Source organism: Notolepis coatsorum (genome assembly GCF_963971535.1).
Source record: "Notolepis coatsorum genome assembly, chromosome: 19".
In the NCBI taxonomy this organism is placed as follows: Eukaryota; Metazoa; Chordata; class Actinopteri; order Aulopiformes; family Paralepididae; genus Notolepis; species Notolepis coatsorum.
The window spans coordinates 91,440,289-91,465,995 of record NC_140183.1 but is presented as its reverse complement, the minus strand read 5'-3'; the positions used below and the strand labels follow the sequence as shown (position 1 = coordinate 91,465,995).

Sequence of the window (25,707 nt, the reverse complement as noted above, 5' to 3'; positions counted from 1 at the left end):
GGTCATTCTGAAAAAATGTATGCAGTGCATGTGGTGTGTTGATATAGTTTCTCCATCCCACAGTCTAAGATGGCTGATAATAATGGGGCTAGTCAGCATAAAGCGAACAGTGATGAGAAATAAGCATTTACCCTGATGACAGCATCGCGTTTGTACTGAGCCTCTCCAATCCTGGCATCCTTCTGCACCTGGGCTGTCCTGGCTTTACCCAGGGACTGGAGATAGTCCTGGAGGAGAGGGAGAGAGGAGGGGAGAGGGGAAGAGAGAGACATTACGGCCACAACGCAGATGAAGATAACAGGAAATATCAAATGTGTGGAGCTTCAGCAGAGCCACTTAGGCCTGATTCATGACAGGAGACATTGAGGCTGACGGCGCGCGCCAAGCCACCCAGAGACAGCTGGTGAGTCACTGATGCCAACTACAGTGCTTCACAGTAACTGGAGGGAACATCCACGGCTAAGAGCGTTCACTTCCAGTGGAGACGGAGACACTGACACAGCCTTCATTCTCTTCTAACGCCTCCTTTAGTTGCAATATTTTACTTGTTTAAAAAGAAAAGATCAGGCTTTTTAAATTGGCAGATTTGACCATTTACAGTAGAAATTAAATATCCACCCTAAAACAGAATTTAGTTAAGAGTAAAAGGATGTGTTAAAGGCCGGTGTAATTATTTCTCTTCTTCTTATCGTCAACATAGCCTATGAAAAGACCAAAACCAACAATGCATTTCTTCTACTTACAAGTACATCCAGCCAACACTAGATTATAGCTCACATCCAGAAGTCATAGAACACATGCGTTTTCCAAAAACCTCTACAACAAGTGACAGAGAGCCGTAATCTTTGTTTTGGCCAGAATGATTAATCACTGCAATGAATCACATGACACAATCAATAAATGAGACGACTTCAAGGGCTGATAGAAATGTTGTTTGAGCCATAGATCAATTGCCGCCACCACACATCATCTTAGCTCAGCCTAGGGCTGGGCGCTATAACGACAACGATAAATATCGCGATATATTTTAATAATCGATATCGGAAAAAATATATATCGAAAAAGAAAATATCGATTTTTTTTAATTTTCTTTTACCAGTTTTAAAACCAGAGACAGTGGACAGACTTGTCTTTCTTGCCTGCAACTTAAAGTAATGGCTTTGCTTGTCCAAATGACAATACTGACCAAATTGAGATTTATTTTTCTCTTGTCCATTTATTTTGCTTTCTAATTTAAAATACAGTTTGAAACCGTCTGTGCAGAGCTAGACACGAGTCACGAGTCACGGTGCACATGTGCGGTGGTTTGTCCACCAAAAAAGCGCCAAAAGATAGAAAAGAAACCAACAGAGCCAGAACTGTTCAACTCCCCTGGAGCCACAGCCAGCAGAGAAGCCGGTTTACTTTAGCTTTTAAACCAGCTGCAGCCTGAGAACTGGACTGTTGTAACACTAAAGATGGCGGCAACGACAAAGAATTGCTGCAAAATAAACATACATCTGTTGTTTAATTATTATTATTATTATTTTTTTTACTTATAACAATTTCGATAATTATCGATATCGAGTGATATGATAACATTATCATATCGTTATCGCGATATGATTTTTTGCCATATCGCCCAGCCCTAGCTCAGCCCACTGATATGTCCTGATAGAATAGAATAGATCCTGGCATCCTGGTGGCTCACCACACTAGGGCACATCCTGGTGGCTCACCACACTAGGGCGCATCCTGGTGGCTCACCACACTAGGGCGCATCCTGGTGGCTCACCACACTAGGGCGCATCCTGGTGGCTCACCACACTAGGGCGCATCCTGGTGGCTCACCACACTAGGGCGCATCCTGGTGGCTCACCACACTAGGGCGCATCCTGGTGGCTCACCACACTAGGGCGCATCCTGGTGGCTCACCACACTAGGGCACATCCTGGTGGCTCACCACACTAGGGCACATCCTGGTGGCTCACCACACTAGGGCACATCCTGGTGGCTCACCACACTAGGGCACATCCTGGTGGCTCACCACACTAGGGCACATCCTGGTGGCTCACCACACTAGGGCGCATCCTGGTGGCTCACCACACTAGGGCGCATCCTGGTGGCTCACCACACTAGGGCGCATCCTGGTGGCTCACCACACTAGGGCGCATCCTGGTGGCTCACCACACTAGGGCGCATCCTGGTGGCTCACCACACTAGGGTGCATCCTGGTGGCTCACCACACTAGGGCACATCCTGGTGGCTCACCACACTAGGGCACATCCTGGTGGCTCACCACACTAGGGTGCATCCTGGTGGCTCACCACACTAGGGTGCATCCTGGTGGCTCCACCACACTAGGGCACATCCTGGTGGCTCACCACACTAGGGCACATCCTGGTGGCTCACCACACTAGGGCGCATCCTGGTGGCTCCACCACACTAGGGCACATCCTGGTGGCTCCACCACACTAGGGTGCATCCTGGTGGCTCACCACACTAGGGCGCATCCTGGTGGCTCCACCACACTAGGGTGCATCCTGGTGGCTCACCACACTAGGGCGCATCCTGGTGGCTCACCACACTAGGGCACATCCTGGTGGCTCACCACACTAGGGCGCATCCTGGTGGCTCACCACACTAGGGTGCATCCTGGTGGCTCCACCACACTAGGGCACATCCTGGTGGCTCCACCACACTAGGGTGCATCCTGGTGGCTCACCACACTAGGGTGCATCCTGGTGGCTCACCACACTAGGGTGCATCCTGGTGGCTCACCACACTAGGGTGCATCCTGGTGGCTCACCACACTAGGGTGCATCCTGGTGGCTCACCACACTAGGGTGCATCCTGGTGGCTCACCACACTAGGGCACATCCTGGTGGCTCCACCACACTAGGGTGCATCCTGGTGGCTCACCACACTAGGGTGCATCCTGGTGGCTCACCACACTAGGGTGCATCCTGGTGGCTCCACCACACTAGGGCGCATCCTGGTGGCTCACCACACTAGGGCGCATCCTGGTGGCTCACCACACTAGGGCACATCCTGGTGGCTCACCACACTAGGGTGCATCCTGGTGGCTCACCACACTAGGGCGCATCCTGGTGGCTCACCACACTAGGGCACATCCTGGTGGCTCACCACACTAGGGCACATCCTGGTGGCTCACCACACTAGGGCACATCCTGGTGGCTCACCACACTAGGGCACATCCTGGTGGCTCACCACACTAGGGCACATCCTGGTGGCTCACCACACTAGGGCGCATCCTGGTGGCTCACCACACTAGGGCGCATCCTGGTGGCTCACCACACTAGGGCGCATCCTGGTGGCTCACCACACTAGGGCGCATCCTGGTGGCTCACCACACTAGGGCGCATCCTGGTGGCTCACCACACTAGGGCGCATCCTGGTGGCTCACCACACTAGGGTGCATCCTGGTGGCTCACCACACTAGGGCGCATCCTGGTGGCTCACCACACTAGGGCGCATCCTGGTGGCTCACCACACTAGGGCACATCCTGGTGGCTCACCACACTAGGGCGCATCCTGGTGGCTCACCACACTAGGGCGCATCCTGGTGGCTCACCACACTAGGGCGCATCCTGGTGGCTCACCACACTAGGGCACATCCTGGTGGCTCACCACACTAGGGCACATCCTGGTGGCTCACCACACTAGGGCGCATCCTGGTGGCTCACCACACTAGGGCACATCCTGGTGGCTCACCACACTAGGGCACATCCTGGTGGCTCACCACACTAGGGTGCATCCTGGTGGCTCACCACACTAGGGCGCATATACCATATAATGGCAACGTCCTGGGTTCAAAACCGGCCTAAGCCCTTTGTTGCACGTCATCTCCCTTCTCTCTACCCCGATCTAATGAAGCAGAAATGCCCTAAAAAAAAAAGAATAGATCCTGCCTCCACGAAACAGAGAGTACTGACCAACGTAAATGAGCATAAGCATGTCCCACAATGACGGATACTTAAGCATTACACCACGAGACAGAGTGGGTTATAGAAATTAGATCACGCCTATGGGTGGTTGTTAGGCGCGAGGCGCAGCCGAGGGTCGTTAGACCCCCATAGGCGTGATCTAATTTCTATAAACACACTCTGTCGTGTGATGTAATGCTTTTATACAATGGCCGAATTCATCCAACCTTATTGCTATACAATAAACACACATTAACAGTTTGAGTGCCAGCCATTTAACATTGGAAACCCCGTTGAATGCCAGCACCCACTTCAATGATAGCGTTGTGATCGCATAATCTCTCTCTTAAATGATGGCTATGTGTCTAATCTGCCTGTCGTTTATCAATGACTTGTTTGCAGTCAACATTGTCGAAACGGATTGTTTTTTTTATCGTTCATTTTCGTTTTATAGCATTTTGAAAAGCCCTCGTTTTCAAGGAAAATATATAGATTCCGTGATAAACGGCATTTACTGGAATATTCTAGCATACACAAAAACGGTAATTTTTCCACCTATTTATGAATAGTTTTCAAATAAACGCTAGATTATCGATATGTGTACTTATGCACGCTATAGAGGCGGGCTGAAAAATATATTCTCTCATTTCCTCATCAGCGATCACCGCGCACACACCCACGCATAGGGCAAAAGCTTATATCTCCGTGAAAACAGGTCTGATTATCCTAAGACTGGTAAAATAAATTCCTTACCCGAGATCAGATGTTATCCAAAAAGATTATTCCAATTCCTGATCGCCATTCCAAATATCGATCATGCTTATTGATTACAGTGTTGGTACTGTAAATACATAATCCACGCTGTTCTGATGGCCGGCGATCACTTGGTCTCTTCAGTTGGCCTTGACGGAAAAGTAAAATGAGCAAACTGACCACTCCCCCTGCATCAGTCTAAAGCAGTGGTCACCAACCTTTTTAAGCCCAAGATCACTTTTTTTTTTGGTGAAGGCAATATCTACCTATTGAACAGCGTTTCCGTTAGCCGGTAATTACCGGTATTTGACCGGCAAAATCTGTTGAAGTCCGACATATTTAATCTCTCCGGTCTTAATGTCCGGTGAAAATAATTCCCTGAGTCTAAGCACAATTTGATTATTTGAATTGTATTAAAATAGGCTAAAATTAAATAGCCTATGCGATGAACGAAACAATCATTACATTTGTTTCATTGTTGCTTCTAATAATGACAACGACGTTGTCAGCGAGAGCTTAGTGCTGGGTGTGCGAACTTTTGTGAAGCTGCAGAGCCGGAGCAGCAGCAGCACAATGCAGTACTCCAGCAGTACTCCAATTCAGCCATTTTCAATTCAATGTTGGGTGGGGGGCGCTGCTGTGCGGTCCCCAGAAAAGAGCCAATAACAGCTGAATCTGCTGCTCTGCATCGACATACTCTCGCAAATAAGTCATTGGGAGGTGGAGAGAGAGAGTCGTCACGCAAACCCACGATAATGTTGCCGTCTCTCTCTGCCAAATTTCTCAGTTCTTCACTTGATATAATTAATACAAATGTCCAATATAACGGAATTCGTTAGCTCATAAAAATGTGATTATAACAGACTGCTGTTTATTAATGTCGGGCGACTGCCCACAGACACCTATTTGATTTAAAGTCGGCAGCAGCACAAGTCTCGGGACTTATTTTATTTGGAATATAATGACTTTATACGCAAAAGTAGCCTAGTTTTAAGTAAAAATATTATAAATCTACATGCCTTGATGATGTCATTCTTTTGTTTTGTTGTCATTCTTTTGCCTATCAATTGTTTTTAAGCTCAATAAACTCTGACCGGAATTTCTCTCATTTGACCGGTAGATTGAAATCTACCGGACACTGAGGCCGGCAACAATTTTTTCTAACGGAAACCCTGCTATTGAAGCGTTGACAGAAAAAGACAGCCAAGATTGTACTTTAAACTAAATGACTTTTATTTGCCTGTATTCTAATTACATGCAATGCTTTGGTCCAACATTAAAACGTCAAAGTAGAACTATTATGTACTTTCTCAGTCAGTGCTAAGTGCAGTCATCTTATGCAGCATCACTTTTCACATCAAAACAAAAGTAGAACTGTAATGTGGACTTTCTCATATTATTAACATTGACAAACATATTTACAATTAGCATTTTATAAAGTAGAACTGTAATGTGTACTTTCTCAGTCAGTGCTAAGTGCAGCATTACTTTTCACATCAAAACAAAAGTAGAACTGTATGTGTACTTTCTCAGTCAGTGCTAAGTGCAGCATCACTTTTCACATCAAAACAAAGGTAGAACTGTAATGTGGACTCTCAGGGTAAGATCTATATAAAAGAAAAAAGAAAAAAAGAAAAAAAAAATGTCATGGAAAGATCTACAGGGACAGTCTCAAAGATCGACCAGTCGATCAAGATCGACGGGTTGGTGACCACTGGTCTAAAGTAATGGGGTGCAGTTACACAGGGAGAGACGATAGGGGGCGGTATCTTCCCAATTGAGCTCAGAGAGACTCTGCAGCACTGACCCGAGGCTCGATTGATGAAATATGAATTAAAATCGCCAATAAAAAAAAACGGCAAACAGACGCTATATAGCGTCGGGGGCACTCATAGAAGAGAAGTTGCCTCTGTGTGGAAGCAGCTCGGAGGTGCGCTGTTTCAAGGCAAGAATGCAGTGAGCGTGGGTTATTGGTTTGATTGATTGCAAATTTTATTAATGTCCGCTAGGGCTGGGCGATATGGCCAAAAACGTTATCGCGATAAAATGATAAAATTATTTTCATATAACTCTATATCGATAATTATCGTCAATATAATTTCTGTCAAGTTTAATTAACTTCTTATGCCCGGCGCCGATGGACGGGCTATTAATAGACTCACTTGCATAGATTATTATATTCCACCAGGGGGCAACCTACCGCCACTGGATCATATGCATTATAAGAATGGAACAGTTAGCCAGAGCAAGCGGTGTATCCCACGACAATGTACTAACTATCACCCTAAAATACTCCGTTCCGCCTAAATACATTGCAACGACGTCCACCGCATACCCCACACTACTCTAACCATGGCCTCAGAATTCATGCCACACACCCACTCGGCACGTAAACTATAAAATAGTGCCGTGCAAGCTAGTTATCCTAGCCAGCCTTGTTTACTACTAGAGTCCTACCTCTCTACCCAGAGGTGCACCGCGGGTCTCCTTCCCTGTCGCCATCTCCTTCACTGATTGGTTGTTAGTGCGTGTGCTCATATCCAAGCTTGGAAAATCGATATATCGAAATTTTGCGACCAAATTTTGCGACCATGTTTATTTCGAGGAAATAATTTATCACGATAGTTATCGTTATCGTTTTATCGCCCAGCCCTAATGTCCGCCTTGTTTTGAACTGGTTAAGAACTGTTAAGAAATTCATTCTTAGATGCTTCTATAGAAAGTAGGTTAAAAAAATATATATATAATTTTAACCTACTTTCTATAGAAGCAGCTGGGAGGTGCGCTGTTTTAAGTGAGTGTGGTTTATTGAATTGATTGATTGAACATTTTATTAATGTCCACCTTGTTTCAAACTGGTTAGGCTTGAACTGGTTAACAGTTCTTAACCAGTTCGAAACAAGGCGGACATTAATAAAATGTTCAATCAATCAATTCAATAACCCACACTCACTTAAAACAGCGCACCTCCCAGCTGCTTCTATAGAAAGTAGATTAAAAAAAAATTGCCTCCTATAGAGGGAGGCAACTTCTCTTTCTTTCTTTTTTGAACCTACTTTCTATAGAAGCATCTTAGAAGCATCTAAGAATGAAGTCAATCAATCCAATAACCCACGCTCACTTACAACAGCGCACCTCCGTGAGCGTGTTATTGGTTTGATTGAACATTTTATTCACAGTGAAATGAATGTCCTTTTGACGAATGGCATCTAACGACAGACTTCCCGCAATTTATATTTTGTTCTACAATTACTCATGACCCACCAATTACATAATCCAACATTGTGTAAGAAACTAACACATTCGCCGTGACAGAATCGTTTTTGATTCAACACATCCATTCATAAAGATTATTGTCCGCCATCTTGCTTTAATTTCTAAAACCACGAACGGCGGAGTGATTGTAATTCGGTTGTGGGCGGGTTCTGGGATCACGAGCGGGGGTTATAAGAAATAACCACGTCTAACTTGACTGTTTCAGCCAATCAGAACGAGAAATTTGCATGCCATTGTATAAATAGAGATACTGTGTGGTTAACAAAGTGGCATTTTAAACCAGCAAATGATACCTGATCGTCGTGAACATCTTTGAGCGTGTAGCTGACGACCCCGATGCCCATGTTGACCAGGTCGGAGGAGGCCACCTTGTACACCTGCTCAGAGAACTTCTTACGGTCCTGGAAGATCTCCTACACAAAAGAGATGGGACACATTCAACACAACAGGAGTACATTGCCACATCCAACTACAATAGAGATCAGCTCTGCACAAAGAGGATCAAACCTATCACACAGAGAGTATGATAATGTCTTAGATAAAGATAAGTGACGGATACAGTAAGTCACTTGAGATAGGTTGCCTGTAGGGATGTCCGATATTATCGGCCGACCGATATTATCGGCCGATATCGGCAGTAAAATGTGATATCGGAAAATATCGGTATCGGTTTAAAAAAAAACAAAACAATAACAATATTTGTTATATATATATCCAGTGAAATTATTAGTTACCTGAAATTATTCCGTTTTTTGGGGGGGGAAACCCTGCATATATCGGTATCGGTTGATATCGGTATCGGAAATTAAGAGTTGGACAATATCGGAATATCGGTATCGGTAAAAAAGCCAATATCGAGCATCCCTAGTTGCGTGTGTGTGTGTGTTAGGGCTGAGCCCAAACGTTCGAACCTCCATTCATTACGTTGGCATTCTAATTCTAAATCAACATTAAAAAGAAATGTAACACTTTCGCGGCCACTGGGATGAGTCTAATTAATCTCAAGAGGACCGGGATATGTAAACAGACGTGGGGCTGTTTGTAGAGCTAAATCTATACTTTATAGTATATAAATTCATCAATACGTTCTCATTTTATAGTGCCGTGAATATAAGTATTATACCGGATTTGGTCTAGTATATTTCCTGGAAGCCGAGATAATGGGCTAATAGCTAATAACGTTAAATCCAATGGCATTTCGGTTATAGATACGCTCCAGTTAAAACTCAAACTGCATATGATCGGCACGATCCTCACGCATGTATGCATGAAAGGGGGGGGGGGGGGGGGGGGCGGGGGAGACGTCATTTCTGATTATTGATTACCAATAACCGCGTTAGCCTCATTAGCCTCATAGGACGAACGCCTGGATGGCTACCAAAAGGCCAGATCGGGATGTACTTTACGTGAAAAAGATCTTACCGTGGTCCGGTGGGATCCCCCCGAGCATTTCCCCGTTATCGATCGCCATCTGGTAGATCGATATGTCCATTGGCTGATGATAAATCCCCTTATTGCATGGTGAAATCTGCGATGCAAAACGTAATCCAAGCTACAGGCTGCAGATCCAGAATCGAGCTAACATAAAACTCCATTGAAAGTAAAAGAAAATAGTCCACCGTTCGGCCACAGGGAACACTGCATTATCGTGATAGCGCCTCTAAGAGGATCTGGCCGGTATTGCACCTTCTCGAATTCAAAGAGTAAGGCAGGGATCGGCAATAGGCGGCCCGCGGGCCGACATTGGCCCGCCAGCAATAATTTCTGGCCCGTCAGATTATTTTGAGAATATAATATTTATTTTACGCGCGGGAAATATTCACTCGGGACGCCAGGGTGTCTTTTATTGTGAAGCTGTATCTATCTACCGGTAGTCATCAAAAGCATGTCTGTCACTATAGCCAATTGAAATGCTAGAAATGGTCACATGGACTGGGAGAACCAATGGAATAGTCCCACCGGGACGCGTGTATATTTCCCTAACGCACTTTCACTTCTGCGTTCGAGATGGAGCGAGTAACAAAATGTGTTAAAAAAACAAAACAAACATCTTTGGATAGCTTCTCTGCAACGGGGAAATATAACGCTTCTTTTAATAAACAGGAGCCATACTTAAAATACGGGTTTATCGCAACAGGTCGGTGATTCTTGCGTGCTGAGCCGACATCCTCTCTGCATAATATGTGGCGACAACAACAACGAGGAAATGATGACAACTGTGTTCAAGTTGGCAGATAAAGTAGCTGCATTCAACGCCAATCTGGAATTGGAGGGCGGCGAGTGGATATGTGACTTAACAACAAACAAGGTATGGTGAGTCGTGTTTTCATGCATTCTGTCTTCTGATCTGTTCATCACGCGCCGTGGTGATCTGCAACAGCTGATCTGCTGTTCATGAATGAATAAATGAATGAAAACTTTATTTAACAGATTGCAGAATGGGTACAATACAGTACGGCGCAATACACACAATTGTTAAGGGGATGCAGACCAGAGAAAAACGTTTGTCTTTTTTCACTATATTAAATTAGCCATTGTTTTTGATCCTGGCCCGCCAAGCAACGGGTTAGGGAAAATCTGGCCTGTGGCCAAACCTAATGGCCGACCCCTGGAGTAGGGTATATCTGCAGTGCCGCTCGGCGACCTTGAATAGGTTATTAAAATGGAATAAAAGCAATAACAACTTGCCACGGATTTATCCGTGCTTCTGTCCACAACGGGTGGAATCGAAACACGGATATATACGTTGTTCGTCCCCATTGTGTTAATAAAAAAAATCTTTTTCAATTATTTTTCTATTAATTCTGTTTAAACCAATGGGGTTTTTCTTCACAGTTGCAGATAAAGATTAGGCTACACTAATATTATAGTATTAAAATAAACTGATGAGTTATATTCATCAAAGAAAGTTGATTTAATTGATGTAGTTGGGCTGGGGCTTCCAGACCCTGGGCTGGGTCTGGAAAGTTGATTTAATAAATAAAAAATAAAGACTAATTTAATCAGATTAATCACTTTATTCAAATTGAGGATTTAGTTTGAGGATAGTAAAAAAAAAAATATATATATATATATATATTATTAAAAAATAATTCCGTTCGAAAAACCCTGACAAAGTTCGAATCCCCAAAAACAGGGTTCGGGGACAGACAGCCCGTTAGTGTGTGTGTGTACCAACAGGGTTCGGGGACAGCCTGTTAGTGTGTGTGTGTACCAACCTCTACAGGGTTGGGGGACAGACAGCCTGTTAGTGTGTGTGTGTACCAACCTCTACAGGGTTGGGGGACAGACAGCCTGTTAGTGTGTGTGTGTACCAACCTCTACAGGGTTGGGGGACAGACAGCCTGTTAGTGTGTGTGTGTACCAACCTCTACAGGGTTGGGGGACAGACAGCCTGTTAGTGTGTGTGTGTACCAACCTCTACAGGGTTGGGGGACAGACAGCCTGTTAGTGTGTGTGTGTGTACCAACCTCTACAGGGTTGGGGGACAGACAGCCTGTTAGTGTGTGTGTGTACCAACCTCTACAGGGTTCGGGGACAGACAGCCCGTTAGTGTGTGTGTGTACCAACAGGGTTGGGGGACAGCCTGTTAGTGTGTGTGTGTACCAACCTCTACGGTCAGATGGGCGATGATGGCTCTCTGATGTCCCTCCAGCGTCTCCAGGGCAATGTTGGCGATCTCGCCCTCAGACTTGCCCATGAACATCTGGCAGGCCGTGGCCAACATCTCCTTGTTCTGGCCCTGGATCTTCACCTGGAAGGACGGTTAGATGAACAAGACTAAGATTTTGACAACCAGTCCACTTCAATGAGCACACTGCAGCTCATCGGTTTATTTTCTTCTAGGTGTGGTAATGATTAAAGCACCAGTCAATTAATCACTGGATGACACTGGTCTACAATAGAAATATTACATCACATGCAGAGTTTACAGAACAAAGCACTACATTTCAAAGGCTCATCAATGCAAAATTGTAATTACCATATTTTGTTTATTAAACTAACATGAAATAAAGCTGTGTTTGCACAGAAACTATCAGGAACTCTAAATTGCCAGGAACTGTATTGTATGGAACTTTAAAGTTCCTTGGGCCCACTGTTCTCCGCATTAAAAGACCCACGAAGATTAGGCTAATTCGTCCTGTGACGTGTGAAAAAGGTCTCTAGACATTTCAGCGTCTCCTTAGACACACAGAAGGATAATTGTCTCTGATCAGATCTTCGTGGTCACGGTTAAATGAACAGACCAATGTTCCCCGCTTTCTTTTTTGCCATATATTGGGCCTCGCAACAGACCGCTCAATGCACTGGTAACTCAAGAGTCCAGATCACATGATCTGACTATTTCTTCCATTTCATTGGTTTTTCATTTTAATCGTTTTTATTAATTCTATTTTTTTATCTTCATCTCCTTTCATGTAGCACTTAATATAAAGTGTTACATAAATAAACGCTTTTGTGCATAAACCACTCGTTTTTTCATCACCTTGTCGTTTTTGTAATATTAAAATTAATTTAATTTAATTTATGCAAAGGTACAAATTGGCATATAAAAGAAATAATACCGGTATTCGTTTCGGTATTTGGCCATGCGTTTCCTTATTTCTTTTCGGCGCATCCCTAGTTTCAAAGGATTTAGGAGTGCTTTGCCATCAGGTCTGCGCACCTCACAGCTCCACTGACCTCACAGCTCCACTGACCTCACAGCTCCACTGACCTCACAGCTCCACTGACCTCACAGCTCCACTGACCTCACAGCTCCACTGACCTCACAGCTCCACTGACCTCACAGCTCCACTGACCTCACAGCTCCCACTGACCGCTTCAGAGCTGTGTGTGGTTAGTATTCCATCAATGCAAAATGTTGGCCGCCAAAAGTGCATTTACAAAGGAAGTGGTTTGTATTTACAAAGGAGGTATCGGCTCACTGACACTGATGAGATTAACTTAACTTTTGGAATAAGTATAATATATGGAGAATTTGGAATGACACCGCCATTCGATACCAAATTTCGATACCACAGCATTTTTTTATACACAATAGTATTGAAGCAATTCGATCGATACCATAAAAGTTTTTTTTAAATCGACACCCGGCCCTAATATGTTATACAGTTTAAAAACTCAAGTTTCTGGATTGTTTGAGATGCATTTTGAGGCATAAGGCTGCATTTAGATCTGAGAATCCAACACATTTTCCCATTCATTTGAATGGAGCTACTGCGCTTTGGCCCCGGCAGTGGTTACCGCAGGCAGGGGTTGTCGAGAAAATAAAGAATAAAAATGCACATGCCGTGCGGCAAGAGCGTTGAAACAGGTTCAACTGCTGCCAAAACGCGCCCCCCGCCCCCAACACTGTGGTGGCCAATAAGCAGAGTGGCCAGCAGAGGAAGATGATAGATTGGGGGGGGGGGGGGGGGGGTTAAAGCTCACAGCACAACGCCACACAAATGACCCAAGTAGTGACACACCCACACAAACACACTACCCTGCAGTGAGGTGTCGCATTGTCAGATCAAAATGTTACATAGAAGCGGTAGCAAAACATTGGTTTTAGTAGTATTTTTTTTATGTATCTGAAATGCAGTAGTATTGTCATAGGTGAGGTGACTGTCTTTTTTTTTTTTTTTTTTTTATTATTATTTTTTAAACAAACATATAAACAAACATGACAACACACGATAAGATATACAAGCATTAATTACAGTACATATCCAATGAAATTACCATTTAGTCAAATGTCTTATACAGGATATACCCCTAATACCTGTTATCTAAAAACCTACACACATATGCTCTAGCTCGTACCCCCCCCTCCCGGACCCCCCATTGGATAATCCAACCATTATAACTTGTTCCTAACCAGACACTACCATTATATGCTAGCTTTTATTCTCTCCACCACTTATTTTTTATTGGTCTTTTTCCCCCTCCATTTTCCTCCGATTTTCTCCCATCCCAATGTTAGTCGTATGCCAATTCCCAGTCCCTTCCTGGTCGCTGCGCACTTACCCCCCACAGTCAGATCATCTGGGAGAGTGGAGGCTACCACGTGCTTCCTCCGACACACGTCCAGCCAATCACCGCTTCTTTTCACCTGGCAGCGCGGATTCTTATCGAGGGGGCGTAGCGTGTGGGAGGACCACACTATCCCACTTAGATCCTATCCGCGCTTAGCAGGCGCCCCGACCGAACTGTAGGAGTCGCTGTTTACAACGACCCGGACCCACCCCGCCAGCTTCTCCCACCCTCTAATACAGCCAATTGTATTAGTGCAGACGGCCAGCCAAGCTGGTGACAACCCCGGAGCTGTGAGCTGGATTCGAACAGGCGAATCCAGCTCACAGCTCCGGGGTTGGTGACGAACGCAATCTCCGCTCGGCCACCTAACCGCCCTTCTCTCCACCACTTCTAACCACATAGTCATTTTGGATTCATTGAGACCCAAAATTCTTGCTGTAGATATTTCTTGATAAATCACATCGAGATATGTAAGAGTCCAGACCTTCCGGCACATTTTTTCCTGTTGAAACCAACGTGATGCTATCAGCTTTTTAGCCACTGTGATACCGGATAAAACCAATCTCTTTAGCTGTGGAGGTACTGCATGTTCAAAGACATCATTCAGCAGTAATACAGAGGGGTGTACAGGTATATCCAGATCCAAGAGATTTGATAATTGCTGGGTCACTTCTTTCCAAAATATCTTAACTGGTGGGCAGTCCCAGTACATGTGCATAAATGTCCCTTCGTCCCCATTTGTACATAGGGAGCATTTGGAGTCTTGTTTAAGACCCATTTTGTTCAGTCTTATAGGAGTTAAGTATGTCCTGTGAATATAGTTAAGATTGATTTGTTGATGGTCCGGGTTCCTTGATGCAAGTCGTACATTTACCCAGGCCTCTTGCCAGTCAAAGTCTGTCTCCAGGTCTGGTATATCCCTCCTCCAGACAGAGTCTAGATGGAGGGTTTCATACGAGGCCGTTAGTAATTGATGATAAAAATCTGAAACAAAACCTCTCGATGTCTCTCTTTCATAGAAAAATTTGTGGTATCTGTGGTGTACAATTGGTATCTTTAATGGAACACTGTGAGCTTTCAAACATGCCAATAACTGTGCGTAATAATAGTATGTGGACTTGGTGAGATTAAATTTTTTGCGTATTTCATTGAAACTACAAAAACCCTGTTTGTTGAAAACGTCTCCTAATGAGTGTATGCCTTGCTTTTCCCATCTAGGGAATCTTATAGGTTGTTTTCCAATCAAGAGTGCCTTGTTATTGAATAAGGGAGTATGATTATGCCATTTATGTGGGATAGACTATGTCTTTTTAAAATGTTTTCATGTAAATATTTGTATCGGTTTGTGTATTGTATTGTCCCAGTAACAGCAAGGATCATGATGGAAATAAGTCGTGGACATTATAAGATAAGATATTCCTTTATTGATCATGTTATCATGAATCAACACTGAATGAATGTTTTTTTATGACTCATGCTTTTGTCAACTAAACTACTTTAACTTATTCATGAAAACAAGATAATCGAGATAAAGCGATCATTGTGCCGCATACCGTGTTGTTCTCATTTAACGTCACTGTGACCAATCGCAGCCACTCTTATTGTCTGGGACCAAATACGGCCACGCCCCATTCCCAGTAAAAAGTGGGAATCTCTACAATGGGTTTCGGGCGACGCTGTATACGGAAGTGACTATAGACAACACTTTCTGTTGTCAGTAGATGGCAGCATTGGTTTAAAATTAAAAGGTGAAAATGTTGAAAACTACATGAATACATTTCCCAAGATCCTTAGCACAGGTCACAGGTCACTGGGTCTATTATTCGCCGTGATCTGAACAGCGGTAAACTATTACTGCGACCTCGGTATAGCGACCGTGAATGGTAAACTAATTATCTTAACAAAAGTGCGCTGGTAGCGTTACATATGTTGTCTAAAGGGGGACATATGGTACAATTTAAGATTTTAATGATAATCGGCATATAAAGGACAACATAAAGCATCGTTAATTTGTAAGAAACCTCAATGAAAACGGTAATATTCGCTATTGTTATGAAAATGTGCTAGAATCCTATAAAAATGTGGACGCATTTGGTCTACGTTCCGTTAGTCTTGTGTTGTAAATGCAGTGCACCCTTCCTTCACAGCGGTGACCCCCCCCCCCACCCCCCCAACCCCAGTTTCAGCTCATGTTGAAAGGGAGAAGCCACGGCATGTTTCTCAGATTATTTTGAAACGACTTTGGTAACTTGTAGAAGATGACAGAAAGGCAGCGTTGGTAGAGAGGAAAAGTAGAACTAATTCAGTCGTCATCATATGATGTTCTCAAATCAAAGAGTAATGGTGTTTAATAATCATGAATTCAATATCAATCAATGTAATCGTGATTATGATTTTTTTTTATTTATGATTGACAGACTATTATCGGAAGCAGGCATTTATTACACAAAGCCAAATGTCTTATTCGCTGCATATCGACTAATTCTACTCTCAAACCAATCTCCTCCTGCTTACAAGTTTGCTTCTCTAACCACAGAGGCAGTGCTGTCCTGCTGGCTGCCGTTACTGACTCATCCACCAGACACCTCCAGTAAGATACTCATCTACCAGTCTGGTTCCGGACAGTTAGATCATTTAAATTCTCCCTATTGGGACATGCATTTTCAATGTAGTAACTATTTATAACTATTTACCTGGTGTTTATCGCAGACAGACATTTAGCCTAGTATTTGCTGACAAATACATGTTCCGTATTGATTAGAAACAGACTGGAGCATGTGTGGTATTTCAGTGTGCTGTACCTGTGCAATGCCAGTGACGGAGACAGGGACTCCGTGGCGCGTGTAGACTTTGTCACTCTTCACATTTAGAGTCAGGGTGTTGAGAGTGATTCTGAGGACAGCAGGAAATGAGAGAGAGAGAGAGAGATGCATGAGGTGAAAAAATAAAGGATAACAAGCCTGCTTCTCTAACCTTTAGTCCACTGCTGCCCTACCCCCAAACACATTCATTGATTTAGTTTTTTGTTGACCGATTATAATTTTTTTTTCTTTTTTTAAGTCTTTCCCTTTTTTGACGCTATTATGTTAAGGAAAAAAACCTATGTAGAAAGACGAATGGAAATTGGATTAAGTACCTCTGTATCATCTGAATACATGGGAGGACAAAGACTCTTCCTCCAGCAATCATCAGAGGAGGAGAACGGCCAAAGCCTGGGGGGAGAGAAGACGACAACAAAGAAGAAGAAGAAGAAGAAGACAACAAAGAAGAAGAAGAAGAAGACTAGCAGTAAGTTAAAGGTCATTCATTCAACTACCAACAGTTGACAGTCACTGTTGCGAAACACCCCGCTGAGTGTCGTCAGAGCTGGACCTGCAGATTAAGATGGGAAAGTTCTTCTGTTTAGCCTACTGTAATCTATGACATCATGGGGTGCTTATCTGCTTATCCCATGACTGATAATTTAATCACTCACATTTTACATTTACATTTAGCTGACGCTTTTATCCAAAGCGACTTACAAGTTCTGTACGACAAGTCAGCAGGAAGGGTACAACTCTATCAGCTGAGTAACAATGTTCATCAAAGTGTTGAGTGCTACAGTGTAGTAGTAGTAGGGGTGTAACGGTACACAAAAAACACGGTACGTTACGTACGGTCCACTTTCCATGTTCCACTCAGGGATGATGTAGTGTGCAGTAACTGATTGTACTTGTAGGGCTGTCAACGAATATTCTATATTGAAATTAATAATAGACTTGTTAAAAAATATATATATATATGTATATTAGATTGTGAAAAAAAAATGTAGTGGTTAACATACCGTTGTATTAGTTTGGTACACAGCCGTTCGGTTCGGTACGGTACACACTGAAACGGTTCGGTACGGATATGTGTACGTTTAAAGTTTACACCCCTACAGTATATTAGTATAGTATAGTTAGTATATTAGGACAAGTGCATGACAGTAAGGTTAGTTAGGGTTAGAATATTATAGTATATATATATTTTTTTTTCATTTCAGATAATGGTTGAAGAAGTGCGTCTTTAGTTTGAGAGTGATGATCAGGTGGGCCGCTGCGTTCTGAATGAGCTGAAGAGGCTTGGTGGCAGTGGCCGGAAGACCAGCAAGCAGTCCCAGCAAGCAAACTCACATGATGTTTTTATTGTCTTACTGTAAACAAGACTCTTCATAGCTTACAACTTCCGTCCCAGAAGGAAAGATAGCCTAGACCAGGGGTGGCCAACCCGCGGCTCGCGAGCCGCATGCGGCTCTTTGCCCATCAATGTGCGGCTCTTCCATCCATTTAAAAAAAAAAAAAAAAAAAAAAAATTGTGTCACTCATTCCCAGTGTTGGGACTAACGCGTTACAAAGTAACGCGTTACAGAAACGAAGTTACTTTTTGCCGCAACTAGTACTCTAACGCATTACTTTTGAAATTCAGTAACGCTACTTACGTTACTGAATGGTTTGTTAGTTCGTTACTGCGTTCTTTTTATGTAGATTCATAGCGAGCGTCCTTATTTCGCCTGCGTTTGTTTTGTTTACTGTAGACTGAAAGGCGCTATATAAAACGAAGTATTATTATTATTATTATTTCTTTCCGTAGCCTCATTCTGGTTTCGCACTTCTGATTGGCCACTGACGTTCTGAAAGAAATAGGCGCTCTCTACAGTAAACAACAAGAGGACGCTCGCTATGAATCTACATAATAAGAACGCAGTAATAATAACGAACTAACAAACCATTTAGCAACTACTTGGAGAGATAATTAATATACAACATGGAAACGAGATAAAGAACATGTTTGAAGGGCTGCTGGAGTCAACTGGACTAACGTTACATCTCGACCACCGCAGACTGGTGACGGTGAGTGCAATGTGTTCACTGAAACTCAAGATCAACGGATTTTGACTGTACAAAATCTGCCAGGGAATCTCATAATACTAATCAAACAATATAAATATAGTCCTTTCATGCACAATTGATATCCTAACTATTCTAACGTTGCAATGCTTTGATAACAACGCTGCAAGATGGTTATGAATGAATTAATGAATGGATGAATGAATGAATGAATGAAAACTTTATTTAACAGATTGCAGAATGGGTACAATACAGTACGGCTCAATACATACAATTGTTAAGGGGATGCAGACCTGAGAAAGACGTTTGTCTTGTTTCCATCAGGGTCCCCCATTTTCAATTCATATAGACATTTATGACATACACAACATACATGACATTTATGGCATAGGGACATATAGGTATTTAGTACTGATACATTTGTGACATAAACGGTATTCCAATATACAGTACTGTTACCCCTAGATCCTGACAGAGTATATACATATGATGGGGAGGGGACTGTACATTAGGAGGGGGTGGGTGGGTGGGAGAGAAATATACATACAGCGGGGAGGGAATATATAATGAAACGCTCTAGACCACATTGCTTAGCAGAGTTCGGTGATGTGAATGGAAACTGTCAAGTTGATCAACCGATTTTGAGTATATGGGGCATGGGACTTGAGCAATTTTTTTTTTTTTTTTTTTTTTAAATAACTAAATAGTTACTTTTCACAGTAACTCATTACTTTTGGGTGTAAGTAACTAGTACAGTAACGAAGTTACTTTGAAATGAAGTAACTAGTAAAGTAACTGAGTTACTATTTTTCAGTAACTAGCACAACACTGCTCATTCCATAAGGACGTAGAATAAACATTTACATTTTTTTTTTAAATGGTCCATTTGCATGTTCTTGGTATCTGAATCTAGGGACATATATGGATCAGTGTCAGAAATAGTGTGTCTCAAGTCAAGTCAAGAGTTTTATTTGTCACGGCATACAAGTATACAATGAAATGCGGGTGGTCTTGCCCGCAACGATGTGCATTACAGTGGTACAACATATATAGAATCCAATAAAAAACAACATTGTACAATAAACTGTAACATAAAAAGTAACATTGTCTGTTACTAGGCTTGAGTAAATTGTAATGAACCAAAGGAGAATATCAATTCTATTTAAAAAAAAAATTATCTTTGACTGTGAATAACACCATGCTAAAATTGACCAGACCTGAAAAATCTAAGCAAATGAATAAAGGGAAGATGATTAAACAGAAGGTTTTGTAGATACAGTACTGAATTCTGCCATCTTTTTTATAATGTAAATTTCTCCACCATTTTTCATCATATTGCAACACCGTTTTTTGCAAGACGTTCACAGAAAGGTAGAGAAACTAACTGCGTTCCGTTTTATGGCAATAACGTTCAGGTTTGTGGGAGATAATCCCAAAAAATAAAAGAAATTAAAAAGTAAATTCAGAAGTCAGATGATTGACAGGGGCTGGTGTGAGCTGGGTAGGGTAGTTTTTCTAAATTTGAAAGCCCTGAGTCTCTTCCTTCAAAAGACTACACTCACTTTTGGATGTGCCACTTCCTCCTGTCAATATGCGCCGGTTTCCGACTCAATGCCCTGAGATTTCTATAATCTTATATTTCACTAATAACAGTTAAAATAATTGGTAAACAAACGTAATGCTGAAAATATACACTTTTACTGTATATCTCGGGCTTAAGAGGTTAACCCTGTGAGGCCCAAATTAAAAAGACATTAGCAACTTCAGAGGCCAGAGGGTGGGACATATAAACACATTTACTATCAAATAGCATTGTGAGGCTGAACAACAGGACCAATTGACTATACATGTGCTTAAAGGGGAACTATCTTATAAATGGCCTTTTTCAGTGTTTACCATTGTTTCTTAGCTATGTGGACTTATATTAATAGGATCTATGTCTCTAATTCTCATATTGGCGCATTCTTCCAATTTTCCTCTCACAATATTCACCCTCACTGAACTGAGTCATCTGAAAATGTGCATATCTGTGATGTCAGAGATTTCTCAGCTGCATAATAATGTGGCAGTTGATGTGGCAGTTGGCACCAGGCCACACAGTGGTTGGAGCCCAGCCTCAAAACGGCTTAAGATCTTGAGTTAGAAAAATGCGGTTTTTAGTACTTGATTAGAAATACTAAACAATGCATTTTTTTTTGAAAAAAACCTAGGTGTTCCATAGACTCGCAGGAATTGTGTAAAAGTGCCCAAATAGTGAAAGAAATAGTAAAACAGTTCCCCTTTAACATTTTTTAAATAAACATTATTTTTTTTAAATGGCTAAAAGTGATTTTGTAATTTTGCAACCATGGGTCTCACAGGGTACTTTTAAAGTGGAAATGAAGCAGTGCGATAAATACATATTCATAGCATCACATTAGTATTTAGATAAGCCACAGAAGAAGTCACGTTATAAAAATAAGCAGTTTCTAAGAAAAAACGATTTGTTGTGTACATTTCTGAAGCATTTAGCATTATGGGCGCGGCCATTTTGTTGCTGACGTCATACCGGGGGTTGGGTGTATACACTCTGGTTAGCTGCCTATATTGAATGGGTCAGTCAGCAAATAAAATGTTGCCTACAAAACAACGGGACCGCGGTGGTTCTGTTTGTATTGCTCCTGGCTGTTCAAACTAATTTTACCATGTGAGAGAGAGGAAAGTTGGTTAATTTCCACAAACTACCAGTGAAAAAAACAGTGTTGTTGACATGTTGGCTCGGGCTGGCTGCACTCAGGCGGCGCGACCAGCCTGTTGGACAGGGAAGGAGGATCTGCAGAGAACACTTCATTGCCTCGGATTATGTTGTTGGGGTGGGATGTTTGTCCAGAAGACCACTAATCAGCTGAAGCCGGACGCGGTTCCCTCGGTCTTCGACAGACAGACCGGCGTTAGCTCTCGGGAGCGATCGCTAGCTAGTTGGCACCAGCCGGGGCCCGGCGTTAGCTCTCGCTAGTTAGCGTTAGCAACCGGAGCGTCGCGGAGCATTCAGCCTGCTGGCTACACAGCTTGTGTAGCCAGCAGGCTGAATGCTCCGCGACGCTGGTTGAAGTGGGTCTAGGTAGCCAGCAGGCTGAATGCTCCGCGACGCTGGTTGAAGTGGGTCTAGGTAGCCAGCAGGCTGAATGCTCCGCGACGCTCCGGTTGCTAACGCTAGCTAGCGAGAGCTAACGCCGGGCCCCGGCTGGTGCCAACTAGCTAGCGATCGCTCCCGAGAGCTAACGCCGGTCTGTCTGTCGAAGACCGAGGGAACCGCGTCCGGCTTCAGCTGATTAGTGGTCTTCTGGACAAACATCCCACCCCAACAACATAATCCGAGGCAATGAAGTGTTCGCTGCAGATCCTCCTTCCCTGTCCAACAGGCTGGTCGCGCCGCCTGGGTGCAGCCAGACCGAGCCAACATGTCAACAACACTGTTTTTTTCACTGGTAGTTTGTGGAAATTAACCAACTTTCCTCTCTCACATGGTAAAATTAGTTTGAACAGCCAGGAGCAATACAAACAGAACCACCGCGGTCCCGTTGTTTTGTAGGCAACATTTTATTTGCTGACTGACCCATTCAATATAGGCAGCTAACCAGAGTGTATACACCCAACCCCCGGCATGACGTCAGCCATGACGTCAGCAACAAAATGGCGGCGCCCATGTTGAAAACAGGGATATTATATTATATTTTTCAGACAAATAAGATAGATTTCACATTTGATTATAGAACCCTGTCTTACACAAGGTACACAACAAACAAACTAGGATCACATTGCTCACTGCTTCATCTCCACTTTAACCCTGTGAGGCCCAAATAAAAAAGACATTAGCAACTTCAGAGGCCAGAGGGTGAGACCTATAAACACATGAAGGGTGACTGAAAAAAAAGGTTGAGAAACGCTTGTATATGGTGTGGCTCTTTGTGGTACCACAGTCATTTTTGTGGCTCTTAGTCTCTGACTGGTTGGCCACCCCTGGCCTAGACATATAGTGGCACATGACATGTATTACTTTGTAAATTACAGCTGTCATATGCAGAGTTTTAATGTTCACTTCCTTGACAGGGGGATATTGTGACTGAGTTTCTAGTTTAAACAATTCCTGTGGTGTTGCATAAAATAATTGATATGTAGGCAAGGAACACAAAGTAAAGCTTAGGTTAAAAAAAAGTACTAAATCTCTTACCAGATACAACCATTGCTTCGTTGGGACCACAGGTGTAGAACATCTTGACTTCTCGAGCTGGAAGTTAATTTGATAGCTTGTCAATTCAGAGTATTAAGCTTGAAAGGAAAGAGCTAGGCGTTAATTTTTTTTTTTTACGTGTAATTTAAGGGGAACACCACACAATATCAGCTTTGAACTATGCATGCCCTATGTTCTGTATTAGTGGACACTGGACATGCATACATTTGTCCTGAGATTCCTACTGTGGTCACGTCAATGCGCAACTTCAAATGGCATTAGTACAGTAGGATTGTGGGGCATTAATTGATTGAAAACTTTATTAACAGATTGCAGAATGGTTACAATACAGTACGGCTCAATACACACAATGTGTTAAGGGGATGCAGACCAGAGAAAGACTTTCGTCTTGTTTACATCAGGGTCCCCCATTTTCAATTAATCATGACATTTATGACATACAGGTAGACAGTACTGTTGCATCTAGACATTTATGACATACCAGATCTACAAATATACAGTACTGTTTATGTGTACAAAAAGGAGTCTGAAAAGAGAGTTGAGGGTAATGTTCCATTTTCCGAATTGAAACATAATAAACTCGTTTTCCAAAGCAACAAAACAACGTTAAGGTTACCATTGTCTTTGCTAATCAGACACAATAATATCATAATCTAAATGTCACACTGTAAGGAAGTCGGCCTTTAGGCTTAACACAGAGGCACGTCCACTCATGTTAGTTGGCTATACGTCACATCGCATGATCCCAATCTCCGGGTAAACACACTGCTTAGTTAATTAACTACAATGTCAATGAAGCGAATAGTAATGTTGTTAGCGAGGTACAGTCAACGTTATGGACTGGCCACCGCTCATGTATCACCAGGCCAGCACACGGTCCATCTGACGTTAGCTAGCTGCTGTTAGCCTGCTGTGGATCATGGGAGTGGACGTAATCCAGCAATATGTGCACTAGAACTAACTAACATAGGCCTTCATCACCAACCCAAATGAAAATGAATATTCGGTTTAACTTACCGATCTCTATGGATAAAAAGTCCGATTTCCTTTCGGGACGTGTCCTTTTCAAAGGGGGCTTTAAGGTGGGTTGAAGTCTGTGTGTTGTGGGGACAGTGGGTCTTCGAGAGCCTTCCGGAATGGCAAAAATGTTTATTTGCAATGGAGACGACATTGACCACGCCCATTGTCAGCTAAAGTAATAACAGATGCATGTTGCCATCTAGTGGTCAAAAACAGATTTACACCGGCCTACCCAACTTATGCAATAGGTATGGACTCTTTATTGATTGATTGATTGAAAAGTTTATTAACAGATTGCAGAATGGGTACAGTACAGTACAGCTCAATACATACAATTGTTAAGGGGATGCAGACCAGAGAAAGACTTTCGTCTTGTTTACATCAGGGTCCCCCATTTTCAATTCATCATAACATATATGACATACATGACATACAGATAGACAGTACTGCTACATCTATACATTTATGACATATCAGATTTGCAAATACAGTACTGTTTGTGATACAAAAAGTGTCCAGAAAAAGAGTGTATATACATTTGACGTAGAAACTGTACATTGGAGGAGGTTGGGTGGGTGGGGTGGCGTTGGTGGGTGGGGGCTGTACATTGGAGGGGGGGGGGGGGGGTTGGGGGGGGGACACTGTACACTGTACATTGGAATACTGAAGCCATACTTGGTAATTTACTGTACAACTGGGTTAAGACATTTGTAGGGGCCAGTTTCGAATTGCAGTCTCCCGTAGGTGTTCTTTGAGAGTGTTTTTGAAAGTGGGTAGTGATTCACATTCCTTTACAGCTTTGGGTAGGGCGTTCCACATTGATGTGGCATAATTGCGAAACGTGTTTAGTCCCTTGTTTGAGCCAAATCTGGGTTTAACATGATTTGTGGAGCTCCCTCTGGTGTTGTGATCGTGGTATTCACTGACCTTTGGGAAGTATTTTGACATGTACATGGGTACCTTGGTCGTGTAGTGTATCTTGTAGACCAGGCCCATTGCAAGTTGCTGTACTCTGTCGTCTACTCTAAGCCATCCTAGGTTGTCAAAGTGGGCAGGGGTGAGGTGGGTTCTAGGAGTCAGGTCAAGCAGTAGTCTGACTAGCTTGTTTTGAGATGTTTGTAATTCGTTTTTTAGTGCCTTTGAGGTGCTTTGGTACCATGAGGTGCACGCATAGTCGTAGTACCCTTGAATGAGTGCTCCTGCCAGAGTCTTCAGGGTATTCCTGTTTACCAGAGAGGAGATCCGGTACAAGAATCTAGTTCGTTGGTTGACTTTTTTCATTACATTGGATGCCAGAGTGGGGTTTGTTTTTGTTTTCCTCAGTTTTGTCGTTGATGAAATTTCTTTTTGCGGTTCTGATCATGGTGTTTACGTCATTTCTTAGTCTGTTTCTTTGGATTTTTAGTTCAACCACGTGGGCTTGGAGTTCACTGTTTGAGCTTTTGGAAAGCTTTGTCTGACTTTTATGAAGTTCAGAGCATTTTTTGTCTCTGGTTGCTGTGCTGATTCTGAAGCTGGGTCTGGTCTGGAGTGGACTCTGGACCATCTGGGTCTGGGTCTGGAGTGGACTCTGGATCATCTGGGTCTGGGTCTGGGTCTGGAGTGGACTCTG

The 25,707-nt window shown here is 43.1% G+C and overlaps 1 protein-coding gene across 1 annotated transcript in view; it reads right to left on the bottom strand.

The window, feature by feature from the left end:
- flot1b (flotillin 1b) overlaps positions 1–24,220 on the bottom strand; it is a 38,954-nt gene extending 14,734 nt beyond the window's left edge. Inside the window, exons 1-7 of the mRNA XM_084336315.1 lie at positions 24,093–24,220; positions 23,055–23,111; positions 17,113–17,188; positions 16,778–16,868; positions 11,566–11,709; positions 8,249–8,368; positions 132–227 (exon numbers count right to left, since the gene is read on the bottom strand). Of these exons, the coding sequence (XP_084192441.1) occupies positions 132–227; positions 8,249–8,368; positions 11,566–11,709; positions 16,778–16,868; positions 17,113–17,188; positions 23,055–23,097 (570 nt within the window). The 5' untranslated portion in view covers positions 23,098–23,111; positions 24,093–24,220. The remainder of the gene's footprint in view (positions 1–131; positions 228–8,248; positions 8,369–11,565; positions 11,710–16,777; positions 16,869–17,112; positions 17,189–23,054; positions 23,112–24,092) is intronic.
- Positions 24,221–25,707: the final 1,487 nt, after the last annotated feature.